Source organism: Epinephelus lanceolatus, chromosome 4 (genome assembly GCF_041903045.1).
Source record: "Epinephelus lanceolatus isolate andai-2023 chromosome 4, ASM4190304v1, whole genome shotgun sequence".
Classification (NCBI taxonomy): Eukaryota; Metazoa; Chordata; class Actinopteri; order Perciformes; family Serranidae; genus Epinephelus; species Epinephelus lanceolatus.
In genome coordinates, this window is record NC_135737.1 from 15,674,155 (window position 1) to 15,701,376 (window position 27,222).

The following is a 27,222-nucleotide window of genomic DNA, read 5'->3' on the forward strand; positions in this document are numbered from 1 at the left end:
TCTAGAAAGTGAGCAGCAGAGATTTGTCCTGCGAACTATGAATCTTTCCTGTAAGAATATTCTCTAAGTCGGCCTGAGCACAGATAAGTGCGACTTTTCCGAACGCTTGTTGCGTTCGTCGTGTTTTGTGGCTGCGTCTGCTTTTTTTTTTTTTTTTTCGGAAAAGTTGGGGCCGGACGACAACATATTCCAGTGTGGAGTAGATATGCGCTTTGTTGCATTCACAAGTATGCCAGCAAGAAACAACAGGAAAGCGCTGTGTTTCACCGCAGATTTCGACAGCTAACACACTTTGGAAGAAAGCAAAGTCCTCGGCTGTGAAACTTTAATATGACTCGGGATAACTTTTACTAAGTGTTGTCCAGATTTCCTGCTGTGTGAAGAAGAAGAAGAAGAAGAAGAAGAAGAAGGGGAAAAAAAGTTTGGGATTGGCTCAAACTTCTTTTTTTGTGACTTTCTGAACGCGACATTTTCGGACACATAAAGTTGACAGACTGTTTTGGGACAATGGATCCGAGCCAGCACAACCCTCCTGCCGGACACCAGATCGTCCATGTACGGGGCGACTCAGAGACCGACTTGGAGGCTCTTTTTAACGCCGTGATGAACCCGAAAAACACTATCGTCCCCCCTTCCGTACCCATGAGGATGAGGAAGCTGCCAGACTCCTTCTTCAAACCCCCTGAACCAAAGTCCCATTCCAGACAAGTAAGCCCGCCCTGTCTCTCCTCTGCCCCTTCCCAGAAATCACGATTAAAGCAGGGCCCATCCTGTGGGGGCCCAGGCCCACAGAAACGTTACGTGACTGCTGCTACAGTCACTTCATACTTACTTTATTCTACTTTGGAGTCGCCTGTGGCCTTTAGGATATCACTGCTGTTCCTTTAGAGGCTGTTTGTGGTCACATCCTAAATTGTTGGACTCAATAGTTCTGGTTTATTAAGAGTTAATCGCACTATACAAAGTTTATTGACATAACATTCAATTACATGTTCTATTACAATGCATTTGCTTTTCAGTTTCTAGCAAGTTGTAATCAGATTGGTAGAATCACTGCAGAGGAAAGGCCGCTGGGCCCGTGCGTAAAAGTTTGGAGTTGCCAAACAAGCTATTTGTTTGTGCTTGTGTTTGTCGTGTTTGTAAACTATGGATCCGCACAAGATAGGAGTATATTATTCCACTCAAAGTGAGTTGTCAGATTGGCTGAAGCCACACAGCATAACTTAGCTTGCACATTTGTTTTGGTTAGATTTATGGTTGTATTGCCTGTTTATAGAAGGGTGACAACCGTGGAAACAATCAAAGGGAGTCTCTAAATCAGTGTTTTTGTAATCAAAGGTGATTTGAAATCGAGAAATTCGATGCTTGGATTTGTCCTATTTACCCCCTTTCCCCCTGTCCTCCCCCCCACCGTCCCCCACAACTGTTGCTTGTGGTCTCTGTGGAGTTTTGTCGTCAGTGCGCATGCGTTGTTGTGCAGCGAGTCTGCGCTCTCCCTCTGTCCCACACAGGCCTCAGATCCCCCCCATCCTCAGACTAAAACAACTCTTTAACTTGCCTGCACATGCACATGAAAAGAACCTGCTAACATTAATGTGAAGTGATTATAACTTATGGGAAGTGAGTGAAATGATTGTGTAATGTTAACGATATCCACAAATATTCAACCAAACTGAGTTTAAGACAAACTTGATTTGCCCCATAACAACAGCAGAGGAAACTTTAAGAGGTCACTAAGAGAAATCCCATAATTTCAATACATTGGACTAAATTCTCACTGCTTCTCTTCCAACCCCAGGCCAGTACCGATGCTGGGAGCGGCGGAGCACTCACACCCCACCACGTCCGTGCACACTCATCTCCGGCCTCCCTGCAGTTAGGAGCTGTCTCTGGTGGCTCTCTGGCCGGCATGCCCCCACCAGGTGCTTCCCCTCAACATCTCCGTCAGTCATCCTATGAGATTCCTGATGACATGCCCCTGCCACCAGGGTGGGAGATGGCCAAGACCGCCTCTGGCCAGAGATACTTCCTCAAGTAAGTATGCTGCCACGAGTGTCAACACTGTTTCCTGCATTATACAGTCCTTATAAAACCTGGAAAGTTTGCAGCTTAAATGAATGTGTTTTTTAAATGAATGGAAGGCATTGAAAGTACATAAATAGTTTAAAAGATACGTAGTACATGGAGTCATTAATATACCTCAGCCTGACCTAATGTCACCACTTTGAATCCTGAGGAAGGCTATGTAATGAAAATTTGGTTAAAAGAGAATCTATCTTATTCATGTCAAAGAAAATTCAACTACAACACCATGTTAGAAGAGCGGTGGCAGGACGATGGTGAGCGCGTCATCCTGGTGCTTTTTTGTATTGATGTACCTCGTGTGGGTATGTTTCCATGACAACAATATCTTGACACTAACGTTAGCAAGGTAGCTAATGCTACATTAACACAGGTTGACCACACCACAATAAGCTTACAAAGCAAATGGTGATAAAAGCTCAACATTTACAGTGTCCGCCAGCTAGTCTGCTCCCAGAAAATGAGCTTCTCTGTCTTTGCTGTGACATTAGACAGTACCTAAAGAAGCGGCAGTGTCGTCACCGGCGCCTCTTTTTGAAAAGTTCCGAGATTTTCAACTAGAAGTTCTCGGAGCAGCTGCACAAAAAAGGCGGAGCACTCTGAAAAAAGATGATGGGCACGGCACTGTTTCTCCAGGCGGCCACTTATACTCTCTCTTCATTGGAAACAATTGAAGAAAGACGACGATGCGGAGACAAAAATGCTACCACATTCATTTGAGTGTGGGGAACCTGCATAGAACCATGTGTGTCTTTATCATGTCTCAGAATGCAACAAGTCGAGATGCAGCAAAGTGGCTTAATCAAAGGGGTAGAGACTAAAACCGTAAAAGATACAGCATACAAATTATACAACAAAAATAATACTCTAGAATCTTCTCAAAGCAATGACAAGAAACTTTCATTTTGTGTTGGCCCCTGTGGACAAAACCAGTAGATTTTCGTGTAATGAAGACTGCAGTTTCTAAGAACACCATCGTATGTGCATTTGTTTTGAAAGTGAGTGAAGAAGATGCAACTTTGGACATTTCTCAGCCACTCTCTTTGCTAATGGTCTTGTTACTTATGAAGGTCATATAAAGGCACCAGTATTCAAGGTCCAGTGTGTAGGATTTAAGGGCATCTTCTTGTGTCATGGCAGAAATTGTATATAATATTCATAACTATGTTTTTCATTAGTTCATAATCACATGAAAATTGAATAGAATAGAATTGTTGTGTTTTAATTACCTTCGAATGAGGCGTTAATATCTACAGACAGAGTGGGTCCTCCTCATTGGAGTCTGCCATGTTGTTTCTACAGTAGCCCAGAGCGGACAAACCAAACACTGGCTCTAGACAGGGCTGTTGGCGTCTTTCATCAGCCACCATAGTTCTCCTACACACAGGAGAAGTGGAGTTCTGCAACCTCAGTGCTAGATGCCACTAAATCCTACACACTGGACCTTTAAATTAAGACTGTTTCATAACCAGTTTAAAACTCCTTTCAGCTGCTGTAGGGTTCAGCAGAGATGTAACGGAACCTTTAAATGTTCAATTTGTGCACCATTATAAGCACATGTTGAAAACTTCTTTGCAAATTTAGTTTCCACTACTGGTCAAGACAAGTCTTAGTTACCAGAGAAGTGGTCTTGAGATCGGACTCTCATACTGCAGCTCTGTTCAGCGTACATTATGCTGACAATAATTTGCAAATGTGCTACAGTGCACAATGGCGGCCAGTGTGCTCACAAAGAGACAATTGCAATAGTTGAATTGTAGGTTATTAAATTTGGTGGCCTCTGCAAACAAGAGAGACGTCTTTTGAGGGGCTGCTGCTGTATGTAGTGTTCCTTTTCTTGGTCTCAGGTTTCAGTAGAAACAATGGATCATTGTAGCTGCCCCAGACAGCACAGGAGAGACATCTCTGCAAAACTCATCTGCTAACCAGCAGATCTCCTCCACATTAATGATCCAAAGTCAACTTTTTAAATAGCAGTTAGTGGGTATAGCTGAGCCCCGTAGGCCTGTCATTGAGTTCATCTGTAATGTTTTGGGTTGTGTGGGTTTTTCCTTTTTTTTTTTATCCTTTTTACTTTCTTACGCATATTACTTCATTCTCTGTAGTTATGTTAAAGATTGAATAATTCATAGGAGTGACGTCCTTGTCAACAATTTGTGTTAGGATAATCAGCTCATTGTGAAATGTTCCAACCTTTATGAAGTGCTCAGCAGCTCATGTTTAGAGATGATTCAACACTGAAAGTCGTCATCCTCACTCTCCTCTAAGGCAAAATGTTGTCAGTTCTAGGAAATACTACTCCCTGACACGGCGTCTGAACAAACATGATAGCCTCAAATCTACTTGTATTCGAAAAAGAGCTTTCGGTACCAGATGTTTTTTAAAGTCTGACATCTGGAGAACATCTGGGCCGTTTTGAGGAGGCTCTTCTAAAATTGTACAAAAGGACTTGGGGGTTGGAGAGAGAAATTGCTATTCTCATAGACTCTCCCAGGATCAGTGCAGTTGTTTAGAAACTGACTGATCTAATGGGCCTCCAGACAACGGAGCGATTTCGCAAACTAAATTAAAGCTTAGTTGGAAAACCCAATCTTAAATAATTTATAGCTCAGTGTTTGTAGGAATACATCAGTTTTTTAAAAATCGAAACAATGTGTAATTTCACTGTCGTTGTGTAACAGTTGCGTAATTGTCCAGGTTTGAGGGTTTTTTTTACTGCTTTTATTAGGAAAACAAAGCAGATGAGGTGAATCTGATTGATTGATAGATTATTGACAAAGGCACCATATTTTCACAGTTTAGGTCTGTACCATATGTCAACAGACAGTTTACATCCTGAATATTTCAGTTTATGGTCATATGTGTTTACAGGTCTTTCCAAAAGCAGAACATCTTGCTCTCTGTGGCTTTGGAAAAGCAGTTGAGTAACTCTGTTCAGACCTGTGTTTCAACTGGCATGTTATACAACCAGAGTAAATGTAGTACACAGTGTTTGTGTTCCAGTAAGGAAAACTCCAGGAGACATCTTCCATACACCGCACATCAAAGTGCAGATATTTGATCTGGAATACAGGCGGCCTCGGCAGAGCTGCTGGAAAAGACACTCCCCTATTTATAAACAGGGGTTGTCTGAGACGTGTTGCAGGAGGAGTGAAGCAGAGCGAGAGAGTGTGTGTGGGTGGACGGACGGACTGGTGGGGGTGGGGAGTCTGTCACCAGCTAGCAGAGCCCAGCAGAGAGCAGAGGAGGAGGGGGGGTGCTCACATTTCACTCAGGTGACCGCTGTTGTCCTTAGAGATAAATCAACTCAGGGTGAAAGTTTGTTTTTTTTTTCAAGCTTCTCCACCTTTGCTGTTTATAAGTACACTATGTGGTCATGCAGTCCGGGGTGATAGGCCCCTGTGAGTCACAGCGGCACTGTGGATGCCGATGTCCCACTCCCTTTAAAAAGCCAGGCTCCGTTTTGGAATGAATGGAGCCGTGGTGCTGTGATGGTGCCTCTTTTGTGTCAATGGAGTTAAATGGCAGCCATGTGGAGATGACTAGAAGAGGGGCCAAGAGAAACTCCGGCCCTCCCTTTGTCCCAGCAGTGAAACAGTGATCTTTATTCAGACCACAGGCCTGTTGAGACTCATGTGAGCCTTCCCAAAATAGACAAATGGTTGACATGAAGTTTTGAAGATGGCAGTGAAAGAGTGCAGCGGCTTTCTGAAGAGTTTCACTGTGTTCTTCAGATCTGAAATGTGCAGCTCTTGTCAGGTTAGGAGTCGATAAGAAGTGATTGTTGGATTAGTGCAAGTGAAACAGTGTGGACAACTTCAGTTTGGCCTCATTTGAATAGTGATTATTGCTAAAATAGTCAGTAGATCATGTGATTATTCAGTCCTTAGAAAATTAATCAGCAACACTTATGTTTATATATCGATTTCCTGCTGTTCCCAGTTTACTCTTGTTGTAAATTTAGATTTCAAACTATAAATTTAAAGGTTACATATGAGGCTCTGAGAAGTTGTGGTAAAGTTAGGGCTGGGCAATATATTGAGATTATTACAATATTGTGATATGAGAAAAGATATCTTAGATTTTAGATGTCATAATATTATAAATGTTGTCTTCTGGTTTTAAAGGCTGCATTACAGTAAAGTGATTTAATTTTATTGTCGCAGTATCCATATTGAGGTATTCTGTCAAAAATATAGTGATGTTTATTTTTCTGCAGATCACCCAGCCCTAGATAATATATTAGTTAAAAAAATACAATTAAAAAAACAATCAGCAGTTAAATGATTTAGATAACTGGTAGTTGTAGCCAGCCTGGAAATAGGCATCAGATATGAGCAATCCCTGTTACATAAATAACACAGACTTAAAGCTGGGAGAAGACTGGGACAATGTCAACAAAATCTGTTGACCTTTTCTCCTCTTTCTTCCAGCAGTTTGCTGTGGCCTTTGATTTATGACAGCAGGGGCAGGGAGGTTGGGTCACTTTGCTTGGCGCTGGGATGGGGGCAGGGCCGCACTCCCGGGCTGGGTCATAAACTAATGAAGGTTTCTAATTTAGACACACCGGCAAACTAGGAGGGGTAATCACTGTTTCCGGGCGCTTATTAAATGCAGCTTTGAATGAGCTTTTAGTCTGTGGGAAGTCAGCCCTAAGCGGGGGGGGGGGGGGGGGGGGGGGGGGGGGGTAGCTTTTGTCTGCCCTCAGGGGCAGGTAGAGCCATGTGTTGATGGACACTTTTGTCTTTTCTCAATTGGATTTTAAACTGTTTTGATGAAGCAGGTTTCCCACAACCAGAGATTACTTAGGTCTTTTAAAGTTTAACTCATCAGTGATCAAATAATTAACTGTGACCAGATTTGTTCATTTTTACATATTATACTGTATTATATACTAAACAGACTAATATATACTAAGTTGTTTTCTGTGTTTTCATACACAGAAAGCCGCACACTCCTGATTAACCACGACAGCTTGAGAGACTGAGAACAAGTGGAGCTTCAGGGTACACTACTGGGTGTCCTGAATATCTGTTGCATTAAATTCAAGTCAAAGATAACCCCATTAGAGCAGGATAAATCAAATGCTACTTTCCTACCTAGTTAAGAAAAACTACTTTTTACCACCTTTTTCATTTGTTGTTAAATTAAAATGACTTTGTATATACGCCAATGTGTATTTGAATACTACAGTATCCATTTAGAGACAAACAAATGCTGTGGTTATGCACAATGGAGTTGTCAGCTACCTGGTCTGTTGTTAAAATGTGCACCACATTTGTTGTTGACATCTTGTTTCACAGCAGAGTCAACAGTCTGTCCATTGTTTAAAATGGATTTCAGTTTAATTGCTTAGCTAACACCGATCTTATACTCAGCATCTTATGTCAACATCATATATAATACCTAAATATTCTCACTATCAACTTTTATCTAATTTACTTCAACTCTGCTAAATGCTTGCTGTGATAAGTACGCAAATTGGATTCCGAACAAAGCTGTTATGAGCCGAGGCCGCCCGGTCAGTCCCAAATGGTGCTGGGAAGACTGGGTTGTAAGCCTGCGTGAAGCCCTCATTTGGAGCAACTTTGTGTTTGACAAACTTTTGGTTTATTGACCACACACAGACAAGGCCCTTCCTGTTCAACTGGGGCCTGTCAGCTCAGTACACAAATGGGACTGTGAGAAAGTCAGGCTAGTGTTTACCAAAGTCTTGATGTAACACCTCTGTTCCAGACATCAATGCCTCCACTGTCACTGAGGGCATCTCCACAGAGATGTAGTATCTGAGAAGTGGACCCTCTCAGGTGGGGTGTAGAGTTCCCGAAACTACTCAAACCGTAGCACCTCATGGCAACGGCAAGTGCTTAGATAACAAAATAAAGAAATATTTGTTTATATGTTGCATACATTTGTACTATTTCTACTGTTAAAATGCATGAATGAGGTGTGATGTCGCAAGGGTGTCTATCAATTTATTGAATTCAGCACTTACGTGTTGCAGTCAACATTTGTGCACAGTTTTTGCAAAAACAAACTGTTTAACCTTTGAGAACTACTGATTTATTAGTCTCACATGGCAATCCCTAAGATTACTCTTAAATAAATAATGCTTTTGAATTTGTCTTTGTAAATAAACAGCAGTCAAAGTGAACCTTCGAAGCTTCACCTAGTTTCAGTACTTTGTGAATGAGTGGCTTCATTAGGAAGTATGATGCTACAAACCCTTCTTCAAAGGGAACCTTAAAGCCACAATAGGGTCACAGAGATTGCCCCAATAATCTCTCTTGATGATGTCCTGCTGATAGAGAGGCAGCCAGGCATCCCCGGTCAACTGGAGTGGAGGTGGTTATCCTCATCTTAGAGGCCTGATTACATCTCGCCTCCCTCACTGCACTCCTTTAGTCATTGGCTTCAACCACCTTCCAAGCATATACTCCCTGGGTGGAGCCACTGTGGCCTGAGGATCCCATTTTTAACATTTGACAACTCAGCTGTGGGGTGTGTTTCATCATTTGCTACACTCCCCATAGCCTCACTCCCTTGTTTCACACCAGCGAAACGCAGCTTTTGACATCTGGCTATGAAGAGAGACAATTTTGGAGGAATAAACAGTCGATCTGGCCTCAAGTCTCGCTTTGATCTGCTGTTTTGGCAGGTAGCAGAGCTCATTTGGAGACTTTAAAACCACTCAGCGGACTTATTTTTGGATAGAACAGTCTCCTCAAAGCCAGATGTAAACGCTACAGTTTTCATAGATGTAAACAAGTAATCTGTGTGTTAGGAAGTTTGTCGTACTGTTGTAATCAGATGAGGTCTGTGGAACAAGTGCAATATTTAAACTTCTTCACTTTAAAGATGTTGAACCTTTGTTCAGTTTCTCTTTGAAGCTGAATCTGATAAAATCTCTTGATTCAGTCGCAGCCTGAAGTCGATGTGCACCGGCTTCCATGTGAACGGCACAGCACAGAAAAGTCGAATGCCAAATCATTTAAGCAAAGTCAAGTTTAGTCTTTACACAAAAGCTCCCCCTCCCTCCTCCTCAGCAAGACGCATTATAAATAACACTGGTACAATAAACGCCACCTTGATAATTGGGCCATCAGTCAAGGAGATGTCAAGTGCCTGGGTGGATCAAGAGTCCTACCCTGTGCTCTGCAAAGCCACAGTTGACCATGATGATAGCCTGAGCAGAAATTAGTAAGCAAAGCACCACACTACAGCCAACCAGCTTGATAACTGGTCATATTTGAACCACATTTCTGCGATATCTGGCCATTTACAGTCAGTTTCCCATGAAGAAGTTAATGATGGGTTATGTTTTGTTTTAAGTGATTTACAACAGAATACTGAACATCAGATTGAGGCCATGTCCAAAAACGCAGATACGTTGATTATTTCCACAGTTTGGCCTTGTCTTCTACAAGAGCATTGCATGTTGGAACACCAAAAATATGTTTTTCATTTAAAAACATTTGAAAGAGGTTGGTTATGAAAAAATGAAACACTCCATTTATCAAACAGGGCTTTGAAACTTGTTGAAACCACTTGACAAAAATTGCCTAAAGCTGCTGTCTCATCTTTCACGGCTTGAAAGGTGGCTGTGAAAGAGTGCAGTTTGCTTGTTCATGAAGATGAGAAGTACTGGCTAGTTTGAATTCAAATCAGGTGCAACAGATTTTATAGCTCTAAGTTTCAAAAGACTGAAATTATTTACATTAAACGTCAGCCCTAAAATTAAAAAAAAACATTTTTTTCCTTTTACCCATAGTGCTGTTTATCAGTCTAGATTGTTTTGATGTGATTCATTGTTGGAAATATCGGCTGTAACGATGTCTGCCCTCTCTCAAATATAACTACTAGATGGCACTTGGCTTGTGTTGCTTAAAGGGCCAAAAAATCCTAAAAAAAAAATCTCTTATCTCTTTCCAGAAATCATGATCCAGTCACTCAAGATAATCCACAGACCTTGTTGTGAGCAGTTCATACAGGAACTATTTCTTCCTACCAAACTACACCCACCAACCGAATCACCTCACAGAAGGAAGTGTGCATACTGTTAGCTTACCTAGTACCACTAAGCTAGCTAATGCTACAGCTCAGCCAGGGAGGACGCCATTAATGTTTACATCTCATGACACGTTGTAAGGAGCATAAGTCTTTTGTCCATGAGTAGATGCATGCTTCCTTCTGTGCATTGTTGTTGAGTTTTTTAGACCTGTTTTTTTGAGGTTTGTGCACCACAAGCCAAGTGCCATCTAGTTTCATTATATTCACAAGAAGGCCGACATCTCTACAGTCGATATCTCCGATGCTCAGCAACTCACACCAAAACAATCTAAATTCATGAATAGTACTACAAGTAAGTGGACAAATATGTATTTTTAATTTTAGGGTGAACTGTCCCTTTAAAGATCTCAGTGTTTTGCAATGTCAGTCTGGACAACAGTCCTTTAAAATCCTATCAAAACACTGTAGTGTAGTTTGAAAACTTTGAACATTGTTTTTGAAAATAGCTGCATCAGTGTGGACGAGCAGTGACCCACAACCAGTTTGCTCTGTGTCCACTGCCCTGCCCCAGTGATGGAGGTTAGGGGAGGGTGTGGTGGCCGCCCTGCTGAGCTCGCCGTGGTGTCAGAGACATGTAAAGACAACACCGAGCAGTTGTGACTGTGGAGGTTGCAGATCATCAGCAATTCCCTAACAGCAACTGGTGGCCTCCAGCCGTCCCAACAGTTGCCATGACATTGTTTTGTTTTATGTTTCGCCTACAGGAAGCAGCGTATAGCCCTGGCCATATAGGGTTTGGGGTAGGTTGAGTGAATGGATTATCTTTTAGTTTTAAAATCTGGTGATGAATTACAGGCTCTTGGTAACTTATTGACCAGTTCTCTCAGTTCCCACATACAGGGCTCTTTGAATACAGTGCAGTGCTGACTTGGAAGCTCTCGCAGGGTGTGGATTTTATCTCAGGGTCTTTGATTATGTTCTCTGTTTTCAGCTGAAGCTTTGTTTACATCTGTTCTGATTGATTTGAGCTACAAACATTAGCCTCCCAGGCTGTGCTTTGATAGAAAACTCAATATTTGTACTTTTATCTGTGCAAAGAGAAGCACACGTTCAGGGCAGGCGCAGAACAATTTATAATCAGAGTTCTTGGAGGCTTTGAGGTTGTATATTTCCATCCGTGTTTTCCACTTGTAGCATTTCTGTTCGGCTTTGGTGTACCAGGATGTGAAGGCCTCTCATTTACAATAAGCTCTCCCTTCCCTTATCCCAGTGCTCCTCTCCCAGTCTCCTCCCCTGTTCTCCCCTCCCCTCTATAATAAATGTCATAGTTTCCAGAGTGGGAAGGAGGCAGTGAAGGGGGCAGGGCGGGCGCTCCGAGTGTAACAGGACCACAGCAACTCGTGCAGCCAATGGAATTCAGAGGGATTGCTTCCGTAGATGTTTTTTTTCCTCCTCTTTCACTCCTTTTTTTTTTTTTTTTGTCTTTTCTGTAGTTGTCTCACCCCGCTCCCTGTGACCCCTCTTTCTCAAGGGCCCCCTCCAATCTGAGCAGTTCCAGCTATTTTGCTTGGTTTGCGGTGTTTATGTATATGTGCGTGTGTGTGTGTGTGTGTGTGTGTGTGTGTGTGTGTGTGTGTGAGGGCTGGGGGAGGGTTTGGTAGGGGATTTGGCAGCTCCTTTGATCAGTAAAGCATAAACAAGAGGGGGCTTCAAAATGGGTTGCATTGTGTTGGGGGGGGAGGAGTGCTGAGTCAGGCCCTCTCGCTCTCTGGCCTGGGATAGAGAGCAGACAGGCAGGCTGGGATTACCGCAGAGGCCAAGAGAAACTCTCTGAATCTCTCACTTCACCCAGCTGTTCCAAAATCCGGGCTAATGGCACTTTGGGATCAAATTAACAGAGAGTTGTAAAGAATCACAGCGGATGGAAGAACATGATTATTGCAGGGTTTAATATATAGACTGCTGAGGGTATATATTTAATTGCATCATGGACAAACTCTTTGTTTTAGTCATGTGCATTAAAATAATTCAGCCACTGCTCCAATACAAAGAGTTGTGGTGTTGCATAAACAAGCTACTGGAGCTTGGTGCCTATTTGTTTGAGGTGAGGGGGGTCCTTTAAATGGGATGTTTCAAAAAACAAAAAAAAAGAACAAGTGAATAGTGGGGTTTTAGGTCGTAGCTCAGTCTGTGCCTTTGTCAAGCAGGTGAAAGCTTTGTAAATGTGGCGCCAGATTGTTAAAGCCCCTGACACTCCACAGTGTCCGAGCCACTTCCAGGAAAAAGGACCCCCTGCGTTGAGCCCTGGGACTGACCCTCCCTCAATAGAGAGGGTCCTGCTTGGGAGAGGAGGGCTTCCTGTATTAGCTTTCCATCTTAATCAAGCAACAAGTACCAACAAAGCACTAATTATCAATGCCTTCACAGAATGCAACACAATGCCCCCTCCCCCGCGCCCCACTCCTGTCCCGGCGAAGACGAGCCGTAAAATACATGGAGCAACATTGTTTGACGTTACAATAGTTGTTTTGAAAGCAATCACGGGCTCTTAGACACTTTCAAGAAGCGCTCAGTTTAAATACAGTCAGATTTTTTTTTTTACATATTTTTATTTACGCTTATGTACTGTTGTAGCTCGATTTTGTTTTAATCTTTTATAACTTTATTTTAATCCCAAACCAGGGGCAGTTTCTCCATTCTGATTCATGGCGTGCGCTTTAAGTGAATTAAAGAAGAAAAAAATATCCCAGCCCAATCCAAACTAAGAATAAAAGCCTTGTGTGAATCTATATTGAATTGTGGGTTCAAACTGAGTCCAAACAGACACACAGCTGAGTTTGGCTTCCTGTAAGAGTCATCGTTTACAGAAAGCAGGGGTTAGATTCAGTGTTTTCATCAAAGCGCTTGTTGAAACTACTGTGAGTCATCAGTTCCTGCATGTGCTGCTGCTGTTTCACATTGATACAGCCACTGGTTTAAACTCACTACTGATTACTGGTGAAAACAAATTGATATATATTTTTTAATGTATTTTGGCTGTCTCCTTACAGCCACATTGATCAGACCACCACTTGGCAGGATCCTCGTAAGGCCCTGCTCCAGATGAACCAGGCTGCCCCGGCCAGTTCTGTGCCAGTCCAGCAACAGAACATTATGAATCCAGCCAGTGGTATGTATACGCTGACTTTGTTACATTTATTTTCACCAGAGAAGCAGCACAACTTACAGATAATGTTCCTTATTGTGGGTTTTCAGCATTAAACACAGAATTACAGTATTACAGTACCTTGACGTTATTTCTGGGCATTTTCTACCTTCACACCACGTACAGTAGAAATCAGAAGCAGTCTAGTCTAGTTCTTACATGTCACCGAGACTCTGTGTACCTCAGCTCTGTCCATGCTGTTGGAATTTGCCCTAGGTGAGGTAAGACCAAGGTAGAACGTGACAGGTCCTGTCTGACATGTTTGGGAGCTCCGTGACTCACAGATTACAGAGTTTACAGATGAAGTCTTTCTTTATTCTTAGTTATTGACCTCTCAGCATTATCACAGCCTCATGAAAACAATTGTTATTGAAAACACTGAGTAATTTTGCTGTTATGATATGACTTCAATATGAAACAGACCGCAAAATAAAAAACAGACTTACATCATACTATTACTATAAAACATTAATACTAAGTAGCCACAACATTTAAAATGGACTAAACCTTACAAATAGACCCCAAACTTAAAAAAAAAAAAATGCAATTTTCTAATTCTAATTCATAATTCTATGACGATTGCTTATCACAAATCTTTAATCTAAAATCCACTGTCATAAATTGTGTCTGATCCTGTTCATCGCTTATTAAAGAATTCATAAAACTGCCCTCAGGAAGACGCTGCAGAGCTGCTGCAGCAACCAAACCATTTGCAAAAGAATTTATATACTTAATGCATAAATACTATTCACACGGTAACCTTGTCTGATATATTTGTCTGTACTGTGCATGTTGTGTTATTATTGTATTCAGAGATGGGGATAAAAATGATACAGCATAGTACTGCAGTATTTTGCCTGGCAGTAGTGTATCTATACACAGATGCCAAGTGTCTTTTTTCAAAATTACATAAGTAGTTAATATTGCAAATACAAATTAAACTTTTGTAGCCCTCTACAATAATAAAATGAATTGCCTTGTCAGTCCACCAGATGCATTTTGCAGCAATAAAGATGATTTAAGTGACATGAACGGACTGAAAACTGTATCTTATTAGATAAAACATATGTCAAGGCTTTCCTTTGGGGACATAATTTGCAGTTGAAAAAAGTCATGATACATTACAAATGTGATTTGAAACATTTTGCAATATGCTAAGTACTGTGTATGTGTGTACTTGTATCATGGGGCCTCATATTTTTTGGGTGATTTCAGATTCTCAAATTGAGATATTATTAAAGTGTTGCTGTTCTGGAACCCTATAGGTAAACCTAAAAGGGAAATGATGGCCTTGAATGTTGACAAACAGGCTGGTCATTGACAAATGACAAAGATTTATTACACTCTCAAAGATCAGAAGAAGTTGCTGCCATTTTTTTGGCTGTCATTTTCCCATATCGCCTGTTTATTTTTGTCCAAGCATGTGCACATTAGCATACACTTTATATCTGATATTACTGCTCCTTGAACTACTGTATGCTGTAATTATGCCCAATTATGTTGCTATATGTTGCGCTGTTATGTCAGTGAAGAAAATCTGAGTGAACCTCCAGCATCTCTCTAACTTCATTTTTGCCTGCGTCCCTCAGGTCCTCTCCCCGAGGGCTGGGAACAAGCTATTACATCAGAGGGAGAAATTTACTACATCAACCACAAGAACAAGACCACATCCTGGCTTGACCCACGACTTGACCCGCGCTTTGGTGAGTTTGCTATAGACGGGATTTTTTTGTCTTAGTTTAGTTCTTGATGTAAGTAAATTGCTGTGTATGTTCTAATTATTACATTAAGACAATTTATTGTCAGGTGCCTAAAAGTCATTGTAGCTATTTAAAGTTATAATATATGTGTTGTATTGAATTGAATAAGGGGAGCTGTAGCAGCATCTGTTTCTTTAACATGTGGTGTTTGGGGCAGCAGTTTACTTTCCCCAGTAGAAAGCTCTGGCTAATACATAAAGGATGCATCACAATTGTAATAGTGGGTTCAGTTCTGTATGATTCATGTCCATTTCACCACACTACATTGTTTTGGAGTGACTACCCATAGCATTGGTTGTTGAAACCAGATTTCACCGAACCCCCACCCTCACAATCCGCACCTAACCTTTTGTCAGCCATTTTAGTGTTGGAGCAACAGCTGAGTTGGCCATTAATCCCCCAGGCCGAGCTTAAGTTTGACAGTTAGCTTTCAGTGTGTGGTGGCCCAGGGTTGGTGAATTAGTGACAGGACCTGGTACATGTGTTGAGATTTCTCTGTGGCCATGGGAATGAGCTAATCCGCCTGTGCAAGGAAGACTTCCAGAGATGAAGGTTCCTGCTTATGTCACTCTGACTCATTTACGCTTCAGGGGCCGTCCCTTCATTACAGCAGCATTCCCCAGGGAAGCTCACCCTGGTTCACAAAGGCAACATGTGTGAATCAGCACGCAGCCTGTTATCCTGTTTAATTTTAGCCTTACTTTTTATCGCGCCCGGGCACTTAAAGGGCAGTTTTTCTGTAGGCAATTGCGAGTCGCACTCTGAAGGCAGGCTGGAGAGTTCAAAACAGAGTTGTAAGGGGAGTGGGGCAGCTGGGGAGAGATGGCGGCTCTGATCGGCGAAGCTCTTTGAAGATTTATAAGTCTTGAACACACAAGGCTGCTGGGCCCCTGAAAGCGAGTTAACTCATTATGTGCCATCAAACATCATTTAGTTCCACCTTAGAGAAAACATTTTCTGTTTTTATTAATTCTTATAGCTCATATTTACACCTTATGCTGCTCATCTGCTGTAGTTTGCACTTTCTGATACTTAAGATTTTAAGAACAGTTGTAAGTTTTATGCACTTGAAACTACGTGATATTCTTTAAGTGTGGCTCTGTGCTTGAAGAAAACCTAATTGTATTCTTTGAAAAAACATGATTGAAAAATTACTACCCAGTTGTGCATGGGAATGGGCTCCTCAGCTTCAGAAACATCTATACTGCTGCTATGTAGGTCTCCAATCATAAGCCAGCTGCTTTGATAATGGAGGCTAATTTGAGCTTTGAGAAGAAAAGCAGCAGAGCGCCTTTAACTGAGGGTTGTTGCCGGCTGGCTTTCCCCTGCGTGAGGCCCAGCGCAGGCACAGCCCTATTCTGCTCTAGCTCCAGACAGACTTGAATCTCTGCCAGGCCTCTTTATTCTGTGGTCCAACTCTTAATCTGTTCCAGACCTTTTCAGTCAAAGAACTCCAATGTGAGAGGGGAGGTGGGGGGCAGGGGAGAGGCAAGGCGAAAGGGGAAGAAAGAAAAACAGAGGAACAGAGGGAAAATGCCGACGGGATAAGCATGCATCCTCTTTAAGATCCAAGGAGGTGGTGAACAGCGAACAAGCCATGAGTGCACTGTGGCTGAGTTCGAAAGGGGGCCGGCCTATGCGGATAATGTTGTTTTCTGTACGTACTACTCCGGAGGAACAGCAGGGGAAAGCATACTAGGAGGACACTGGAGTGCACAAATAGATTTCCTCTGGGAGTTTAATGTTTTCTTTGAAGCCTTAATGTAAAGCTGCTTGTCAAACACAGTGCTACATTATCTGTCATGTGATGTTTTTCTGCCTCGCCTGTCAGAGTAGGTATCTATTTATATGGACAGTGTTGGTTTTATCTGTGGATTTTTTCTCTCTTTTTTTTCTTGAGATTTCAGCATCTTAGATCTCTGCACCCACTACTACACCATGGAGGTGAACTGAATTTTGTTTGTGGTATTATAGCATTTTAAAAAATCACATTCGGAAGAACTTTCGTGGCATCTACCAGTGAAGATTTCAGAACCTTTCCCGGTTAGAATTCATTGTTCAGTAAGTTTTTACCAGGAGCCAAATTATCCACAGAGGCCTCTTTCTCTCCAGAACAATTGAACTAGGTGATTTAAACTGGTTAAAACACTGAATAAAGCAGTTTCACATTAATAATCAGCATTTATTGACGCTTTCGGGCTTGTCGCAGAAGGCCTACTAGCCCAGCACCTGCTAACATTTGCTCACCTTATTTCTCTGATAACTTAAGATCCAGACATTCAGGAGGTTTTCACAGGGAGCTGAATAATCCGAAGAGATCTCCTCCTCTCTGAAACAGACAAACCCGGTGATATAAACCGGTAAAAACACCAAATAAAGGAGTTTCATGTCACAAATCGATGTTTCTCCAGTGCTGTTCAGCCTGTTAGAGACTGGCCACTAGCCCAGCACCTGCTTATGCGTGCTCACCTTTCTTTTCCCCGATAAAGATCCAGATACTCAGGAGGGGCTTAACTACATTTGTTGATGTGAAAGCGTAAATGGCCCTATGTAGCCAGTGTTTGGTTTGTCCATTCTGAGCTACTGTAGAAACATGGTGGTGCAACATGTTGGACTCCATAGACATGGTCCCGCTCCCTATGTAGATATACAGACAAACTCATTGTGTTGCTATATTTGCATTTCATTTTCATCAAAAAGTTTTAATTTTTTGCTATGATGACAGTACTTTAATTCAACAGGTAATTCCAACAGCTTTGTTTTAATAATTCCCACAGAGGCTGGCCCACTCTGTTGTTATTTCCTGACTGGCTGAATTTTTTCCATCTCTCTCCTTGCCACGCAGAGCCAGGTCAACACAGGCTGGCTTTGCTCAGACCGTACTGTTGTACTACATGATAAAACAGAGTTTGTATCACATCCAGACTGTTTCTCCACTTTGCTTATCTCGACGCTCGAAACACAACACCTTCCCAAGGGGCCTTTTTTTAAACTTGTTAAATCGACAGCAGACAAATATTTACCAAGCCTTCAAAGGTGCTGTGCCCTGGTCACATAGAGAACTTCCCACAGCTGGCACACCCTCAACTCTACCTGCCCCAGGTGATCTTGTGGTGTAATATGCCTGACAGCGTGATTGGCTGATAAGGGCTTGTGTTGCTGGCTCGTTGTTTTGCAGGGGTGCGTGAAGAAGACAAAAGGCAGACAGCATTACCTTGTCTCTTATCTGCCTGGCCCACCAGCTATCACCGCCCATATGTGCTGCTGACTTCAACCACCTCTCCAAAACCACACACGCACACACACACACTGTCTCCTCAGCTGGGACAGGCCTCCTTTTTATGCTATCACTCTGGCCCTGAACTGAACCTGTCCTTCCCTCCTATCTCACCCACAGATGTAATTCCCTGCTTTGATATGCTCATTGTTTGTGCATAGTTCCTGCAGTAACATTGGTTACTGTTAGGTGTTTGGTCTGTGCGGGAGTCCTTGACTTGGTGGTTTAGCAGGAACTCAGCTGCAAGACTGCTTTTGTCAACGTACAGTCACTCTTTCAAAACTCATGATCTTAAAGGAAAATACAACTTAATTTCAACTTGTGTTTTATTTACATAGTTTTAGCCATTGTTTCTGTCAGGTATGATAACATCGTACTCACCACAGTGGTTGCTTACATTTGGGAACATGGCGGTATCAATGCAACACAGCCAACTGGGGCAAGAAACATGACCAGGCACACGATCAGACAGTTGTAAACAAACCAACATTTTATCCACAACTGCAGAAAGTTATAGAAAGTCTGATAGGTCAGAGTCAAACCTGGCAGTCTGTAAACTTTGATGAAAGTTTACCCATGTGACTGATATGCCGTGTGCAGGTTTTTAATTTAAAAAAACGAATATTAAGAGGGATTATTGTTTTAATTTGTGTACCTTTTTTTGCTGCAGTATTGAGTATCATTTTTTACACTGGTATTGTATCGAACCCTTAAAATTCTGGTATCCTGACATTAGTAATAACTTTACAGCAAGGCTGCGTTTTCTCTTTTTAAACAGGTTTAGATGTCTGATTGTAGTTTCTCGCCCTGTCAGACTTGGTATTAGCAGTATTACATGAGTACGATATTATTACAGATAGAAACATGGGTCAAAACTATAAAAATAAAACCCAGGTTGTTTAAAATCAGAATTTTTCCTTTAACGTGTGGCCTTGTCTATCGGTGAGTCTTTCTCCATATGCCTCTTCAAAGCTCAGGCCCTAACAGATCTACAGCTGCCGACATGGCCCATGTGCAGCACCTCTTCCTTGAGAACAGCTAATGGTGCCCTGATGGTGGAGTGATCCAGCCACAAAGGCCTCAGTATCTGCCAAAGATAAGAAACGGAGAGAAGTAACACTCTCCCATGGCTTCAGTTGATGTGTGGGAGAGTGGAGGCGGCTCCATGACTCTGTGTGTGTTTGTGTTCATGTGTATGTGCTGGGGTGGGGTTTGCGGGAGGAGGCAGCATGGGGGGGGGGGGGACAGGCAGGCAGGCGGGCAGGGCGGGCCCTGAGCCGCGGTTCATTCAGCTCCTGAGATAGTGTAAACAGACAGTGATTGAATGGTGATGAGAAAGGTGCCGGGGCGGGCAGGACAGCACAGAGAGGCAGCCCCGCATGAAAATTGTGCCCCCGTCAAAGCTTTGTTTTGGTTGGTGCTTCAAGTGCATAAGCAAACAGCTCTCCTCATTGGTTCCATTACTGTTACACCCCTCGTGGTCAAGCGCATTTGCTTTTCTCTCTCTACTATAGTGATAAAATGTGTGACCTACTTTGCATGCGTAGATTGCAGCGCTGCTTTATACTTATGTTTATTAGACCCGCCCTTGCTAGAGTGAAGAATAACAAAGATTTCACTGGGGAACAGCTGTGTTTTCAATACACACACCTTTGTTCTGATAATGTAAACATGTAGTTACCTCGTTAGAGCACAATGCAATTACAGTTACTCGGTGAAAGAACCAAAACTAATAGTGGCACAGTGATTGATGTTGGTCTATTTTAAATGAATCCGTCTGATTTGCACGCTGGAGCCATCAGGCTTGGGTTAGGAGGCAGTCAGTCTTGAGGGATAATCTGTGATTGTTTAGAAGGAAACCAAGCGCACAATGAAAGGATAAGTCATAACTGATGCAATGTACAAAACTAACAAAGCCTGTCTTAGTCAGTGAGTGGGAGGGGATCAGGTCTTACAGGAACAGTGGTTGTTTCAGACACTAGCTGGAAAACTTGTGTTGGGACTTCCCTTGGCCTACACAACCTGCTGCACTGGCTCCACTCTTACAAGTTCACCTCGTAGACAAAACACTCAAGTTGTCCGTCTTGTTGTGCAGTGTTAAATGCAGCCAAGCGTTAAACGGTGTAGTTGTAGAGACAGTAGTGTATTTATAGTCTGTTGGAGATCCTAAATATATTATTTATACATCCAGTAATGAAAATGGTCATTGTAAAAGCTGCTTGCATCTTATATGACTCATCCTATTTAATTGAGACCCAGAAGATTTTCCCTCTCTGCCCCAAAGGCATTTTGCTGTTGGGTTTCCCACAGAAGACAAAAAGATCTAATTGAAGATCCTTGTCCTCTTTAGTTCTCTTGATATGAAGCAGTCCCAGACCATTTTTGCAAAGCTGAAAGGTATGCTATGCAGGAATTGTTTGTTACTGTTTGTATACACAGCATTCACATTTGGCAACTCTTCCTACATTGGCTGTACATACACTGCAAGCTACTGTACTTTTGTAGGAACCTCACACTAGCTCTAATGAAAAGGCAATGTCTTTAGCAAGCTAATTAAGCGTACTGCCGACACCTATCTATCCAACAGAAAAGCGGTTAACTCTATATCACTCTTTATCCTCTCCCTCAGTGCTCACCAGTGAAAGTGGTCATTGTGAAATTAGCTTTGTCCCCATGGCGTTTAGCCTCACTATATTTTTGTTGTTTTGGTACTATCTGCAATTTTGTTGCCTCCTCTTGGATGCGTGCTGCTATTACCTGGTCACTACCTTTTTAGAAAGTCCAGACTGCCCCTTGAGCGCTGTTGGTGGGGAGCTGCATGTCTATGAATGTCCTGAACACAGCAAAATAAGATGAAAATAAGAAAATACAAGCAGAGGGCACATAAATATGCCACCACACACTTTTAGTGGGTCTTCAGTAATTATTGCAGTCTACAGATTGTTTTTTTTTTTTGTTTTTTTAAGAAAATCCTTCATAATTTACCTTTTGAATTTATCATTTAGTCTCATTATTTAAAGTTTAAAATTACCTGTACATATGATATGATAGTAACAGATCTGAATTCCTTTCTGTCTCTTTTGCAGCCCTGAACCAGCAGAGGATCTCCCAGAGTGCTCCAGTGAAGCAGGGCCAGCTCCCTCCTGGAATCATGGGAAGTAACAACCAGATGAGACTGCAGCAGATTGAGAAGGAAAGACTGAGACTGAAGCAACAGGAGCTGCTTCGACAGAGACCACAGGTCAGGAATCAGAGTTAAAGCATTTTTAAAAAATATTCTGAAACTTTCTGGAAAGTACTGGGGCTTCACGGAGGAGTAACCAATTTGCATGAACACATCACAAGGTCAATACTTTCAGTATGTGAGAACACTGGACCCCTAACTGCTCACTAGTTGAATGAGGGAAGCAAAATGGTTGTTATAAAACCTAATGTATATCATGAATAGACCTTTAAATATGAGTCATCATTCATAGGTATGGCGGCGGATCTTAAGCCCCTTTGATCGGTCTTTATTGTAGCACCACCCTGCAATGAAGTCTTGTGAGTCATATGTGGTAATTTTATCACTTCCTAACGGTGATGTGTCACTGTGCCGCCCACACAGGGTGGTGCAGCCAAGTCCAGTAGTTTACTCAAGGCCGTGTCATACCTACAGAAACAGACCTTTATGATTATGAATGAGGGTGTCGGTGACTTTGTTTACCATGTCATTCACGTGGGTTGTCTAAAGTTGACTGTGTAGGAAGTGACCTGAGAGTGTACATGCTCCAGGCTGTAGAGGGGAAGAGAGGATTTAGACTGTCCTTACTGAAAGTCCTCAGTGCACATGCACTGTAAGCTTAAGTGACCTGGTTATTGTCAACTTTCTGAAAGGTGGTTTGTATAATGGGGTGAGGGATTAAGAGAAACATGGTTGGCACGGATTGATTTCTGTTGGAGAATCCTGGTCTCTCAGCCATGTCAAAACTTTATACTGGGATCTAACTCAGTTTGTACACATCTTTATGAATGCAAACAAAGGTTTTAGAGTAACCAGGTCATTTCAGGACATACATGTTCTATTTCTTGGCTCTCTCCAGGTTTGTGTGCATTGATTATGCAAGAAAAACATATAAAGACGACACATGAGCAGCTCAGGTATCCAAACTTCATACAGCTTAGAGAAAGAAAGAGCTTAATGGAAAATAAAATGAGGAGATGGGATTGTGGACCAAACTATCTGCTATCAGCTAGTTTCCAGTAAACCCCAAACTCCTGTAACATCTCAGATGTTTGGAGTACGGAGGACCTACTGTGTTTGCAAATACAGGAGAGCATGATTATAGTAGGAAATTGTGCAACAGTTCAGGCTATATGCTGGTGTAGGGAGTTCAAGTTTGGGGCAATAATTGCCACACCCAAATGGATTCCACATGGCAGAAGTATGATTAAGAGCGGGCGGCGATGTATGCAACTTGCTGGTGGCAGTCTAGTGCTGACGCTGCTCAGTCATGCACAAAAAGACAGCCAATAAAACCATAAAGGTTGTTTACAGTACACACAGCCCTCATAATCCCGCTTAATCATAACCAGATTGTTTATATGTGTGCATGTGATTCTGGGATAAATGCAGTTGTCAGAGAAGGACACACCTTCAAGCTGGCTGCAAGTACAACTAGGGAAAAAAACAGGATGAAGAAACATCTCATTAGGATTTTTATTTATCTTTCTGAGAACATTGTGTCCATTTCTCCTCAACCAAAACCAATAACAGCTCCTACTAAGCACTTATGGTGTCTCGTGGCAGTTTTACATCCTTACTAAAAACATCACATCCCATTGTTTATCTCTGTTGTTGTCTATGACGCGGTAAAAGTTAAATGAGATCTCAAAACGGTGACACCGCTCAAGTCACTTCACCTTCCCGTTCAAGGACGTATAGGGGAAGGAGGTGAAAAAAAAACAGCATGACCTCATATCCGTGGCCTTATCTGATCTGAGCATGATCTGAGCATGTGTAGAAAACAATTGTCTCCAACTGTTGTCGGCCCCCCTATGTAATCTGACACTCTGTATGGGGAGAAAAGGAGAGCACCGTGTTGGCAGTCTGTGTGTAATTCCTCAATTTACAATTTTATGCGGTGCCAGCATCGTGGTGGGGGTAAAAGGCAGTTGTGATATGTTTTTATGACACTGTAGCTGTGTATAATTAGCTTCTGAGGTTAGCTGTGGGGTCGATTGTGTTGCTCATGGGATTTGTGCTTTATCATTCACAGGAGCTCGCTATAAGAAATCAGCTGCCGACCAGTATGGATCAAGATGGCAGCACGAACCCTGTGTCCTCTCCTATGGCCCAGGATGCCCGGACCATGACCGCTAACAGTTCTGACCCATTCCTCAACAGGTTGGTTTCATACAGAAGCCAGGAGTAGCCTCTGTGGAGCAGATTTTCCTCTAGTACAGAACAATCACAGCTGAGGTGTGCTGATTGACGTCGGTGCACTTGGCAAGTGCTTCCATTCTGGCTCAGCTCTTTAGACTTAATGTATCCTGTTTGAGCGAATCTGTGCACTCGAGCTCTGCTCAGAGCTCCCTGAGTTACACAAGTAGTAAAAACAGAAGGCCAGTCTCTGGGCTTAACCCACTTCACATGGTAATGTCTCACTCAGTCTGTGCTGGAGTTCATTGCACAATGATGACCTCTGGTGTACAACTGCTGCAATAAAGACAAACAGAAGCTAAATGGTGGTGTAACCTGTGAAAAGCTTTTATGAAAGCACACTGTACTCAGAGTGAAGATGTACAGCTTGCACAGATTGAGCAGGAATGACACAAACGACACATGAAAATGGCTATGATTAAGAAGGGACATGCTGTTTCTCTTAACTATCTGTGAATGCTGCTCCGTGGCATTCTGGGTAATCATTTCTAGCAGGTCAAGCTCTAGTTCTTCTGTGAGCGGATGAAGTGAGGAAAGAGCTGAATAGCAAGCAGGCCATGAGAACATGTGGTCCAGTCAGTAGACAGGCCAACCTAATCTCCCCTCCTCCCCCTATTGCCTCCACTCCCCTCCTCTCACAATGGCCTCATTCATCCTGCCTCTGCCATACTCTGCCTACATATTTTTCCTCTGCTAATTAGTATAGGCTTGTCAAATGTCTTCTATCTGCCTCTTTGTCTCTCTGTTGCCCCATTCATCGTTGCTCTTTTTGCTATATTCCGTAACAGAGGGCGAAAAAGTGAAGCTCAGTGTCAGTGTGGATTAGTTGCCATCGCTGTTCAAATAGATACTGTTGAAACGTGGATGTATGCAGAAGCTCCCTGAGGGAATTCAGGCCACGCTGTTACTTTTCAGCCTGTGTGCTTTTCATAACTGAGTGTGTTTGCTTTGTTGGATCGGTTAATTAGATTCACGTAGTCGGGTTTCAGAGTAGTTAAGTGAAGGTCATTAAGGACATCCGCAAACTCTGCTTACAGAAAAAGCTTTTTATGTCCTTCAGTCTGACAGAAATCAGGATGTTTATTGCTGATTGTGTAGAGTTTATAACCCAGATTTCTTTGTATGTTTCAGCGGGACCTACCACTCCAGGGATGAGAGCACAGACAGCGGCTTGAGTATGAGCAGCTACAGTGTCCCCCGCACTCCAGATGACTTCCTTAACAGTGTGGATGAGATGGACACAGGTGAGGCTGGGAGCAAAATGAATATGGTTACCTGTCAGACAGTCTGACCTGCAGCCTGACGTCTCTTTGCTTGGATAGGCTGTTGATAAAGTTTCTGCTGTGGTGCCAAATTTAGTTTTGTATAATGCCACATTATATTCATCATGGCTGAATATGAAAATATGTTGTGACATGAGATCATTATTCAAAGATGGCCACCTGAAGTCGCACCACATATTGTTCATAGAAAAGTTGCTTAGATTAACTATTTTATTCATAAATTCGAATTTGAATCAACTGTAGTATTATTAAAGGGACAGTTCACCCCAGAATCACAAATTACATATTTTCCCTCTTACCTGTAGTGCTGTTTATCAGTCTGTTTTGTTTTGGTGTGAGTTGCCTAGTGTTGGAGATATCAGCCGTAGAGATGTCTGCCGTCCCTCCGCTCTAATGAAACTAGATGGCACTCGGCTTGTGGTGCTAAAAGCGGCAACAATACTTTTGAAAAACTCAACAGCAATGTCTCTTTCCAGAAATCATGACCCTGTTACTCAAAATAATCCACAGACCTTGTTGTGAGCAGTTTCATGTAGGAACTATTTTCTACCGAACTACACCCACCAGCTGTGTCACAGTGCAGAAGGAGGCGTGCATCTACTGCTAGCTCACGTAGCACCACTGAGCTAGCTAGGGTTACACCTTAGCCGAGGAGGATGGCATTAATATTTACACGTCATTAGCACAAGTCTCTCGTCCATGAGTAGATGCACATTTCCTTCTGTGAGATGATACAGTTGTTGGGTGTAGCTCGGTATCAAGAAAATAGGTCCTACATGAAACTGCTCACACAAAATCTGTGGATTATCTTGAGTAACTGGGTCATGATTTCTGCAAAGAGACATTACCTTTCAGATTTTTAATTGTATTTGTTTGATGCTGTGAGCACCCCAAGCTGAGTGCCATCTAGTTCCATTATTTTGAGGAGAAGGAAGACATCTCGTCAAGCGATATCTCCAATACTCGGCAACTCACACCAGTACAATCTAGATTCATAAATAGCGCTACGGTAAGAGGAAAAATGTGTTTCTGATATTTGGGGTGAATACTTATTCAGTCGTTTTTATGTACAATGGACTACTGATAATGACAGTGGCTATTAAGCTGTCTTGGCTTGTTGATATTTTGCAATTCCTCCCACCATGTGGGTGATGCCACAGCTGTCAGAAATCCCCCAAATCTCCTGCTTGTAATTACAACTAGGAGTCTGATGTGACTGTGTTTTTTCTTTCTTCTCACTTGGCTGCTCATATTTACAGTCTGTACCAAGAGAGAGGAATGTGGCTCAATTATTATCTTCACAGTCATGTGCCAAGCTGACAAGATCTTCCAAACCATCTCTAGCTTGCAGAGTCAAATCATTAACAACATGTTTTCCTGTTCATTAGGGGACCCTCTTCCACCTTCCATGGCAACACAGCCCAGTCGTTTCCCCGACTACCTGGACGCCATCCCGGGAACAGACGTGGACCTGGGCACCCTTGAGAGCGAGAGCATGGCGGTGGAGGGCGAAGAGCTGATGCCCAGTCTCCAGGAGGCCCTGAGCTCTGACATCCTCAACGACATGGAGACAGTGCTGGCAGCTACCAAGATCGACAAGGAGAGCTTCCTCACATGGTTATAGAAGATCCGAGCAGGGCGCTCCTTCCTCCTCTCGCCACACTCTGAACTGCTGCCTGCTCTAATCTGTGAAGGAGTCATAGATGCTTTTACAAGACATTTCAGCAAGCCTCTCTGGACTTCTGTCTCTGTCTCGGCGTGTAAGGCCACCCTCTTGTGAGGCAGTATTGTTCTTTTCTTTTCACTGGTGTGTTATCTCTTTATTTTGTCTGTGTCTTCAAGGCTGGCCCATGAACAGACAATTAACGCAAGGGTCCCCAAATCTTTCACAGATCTGTCAGTGAAACTAGGGCATCTTTACCTAGAGCAGGGGCCGCTCCTTACTCCTGGTCTCCCCTCATAGCTACGCTGGGTGGGTGCATGTGCTCTAATGCAAGACCTGCCATCATCAGTTATCACCTGGAGTCTCTGGTGCCTCTCTGTTCTCTTGCAGTATAGCGTGAACCAGCACTACTTAACTGCGTTTGGGACTATTGCATTTAGCTTGAGTAGCTTTATATTTGGCCTTGTACATTTTTATTCTTTTTTTTTGTTTGTTTTCAATGAGCCTGAGAAACCAAAAA

General features: G+C 42.6%; 1 protein-coding gene across 1 annotated transcript; it reads left to right on the plus strand.

Annotated features, from left to right (window-relative positions):
* yap1 (Yes1 associated transcriptional regulator) lies at nt 1-27,222 on the plus strand. The gene is made up of 8 exons (XM_033631795.2): nt 1-708; nt 1,799-2,034; nt 13,143-13,261; nt 14,887-15,000; nt 21,421-21,575; nt 23,593-23,720; nt 24,888-25,000; nt 26,428-27,222. Exons 1-8 carry the CDS (start codon nt 508-510, stop codon nt 26,661-26,663), a joined length of 1,302 nt encoding a protein of 433 aa, XP_033487686.1. The 5' UTR covers nt 1-507; the 3' UTR covers nt 26,664-27,222.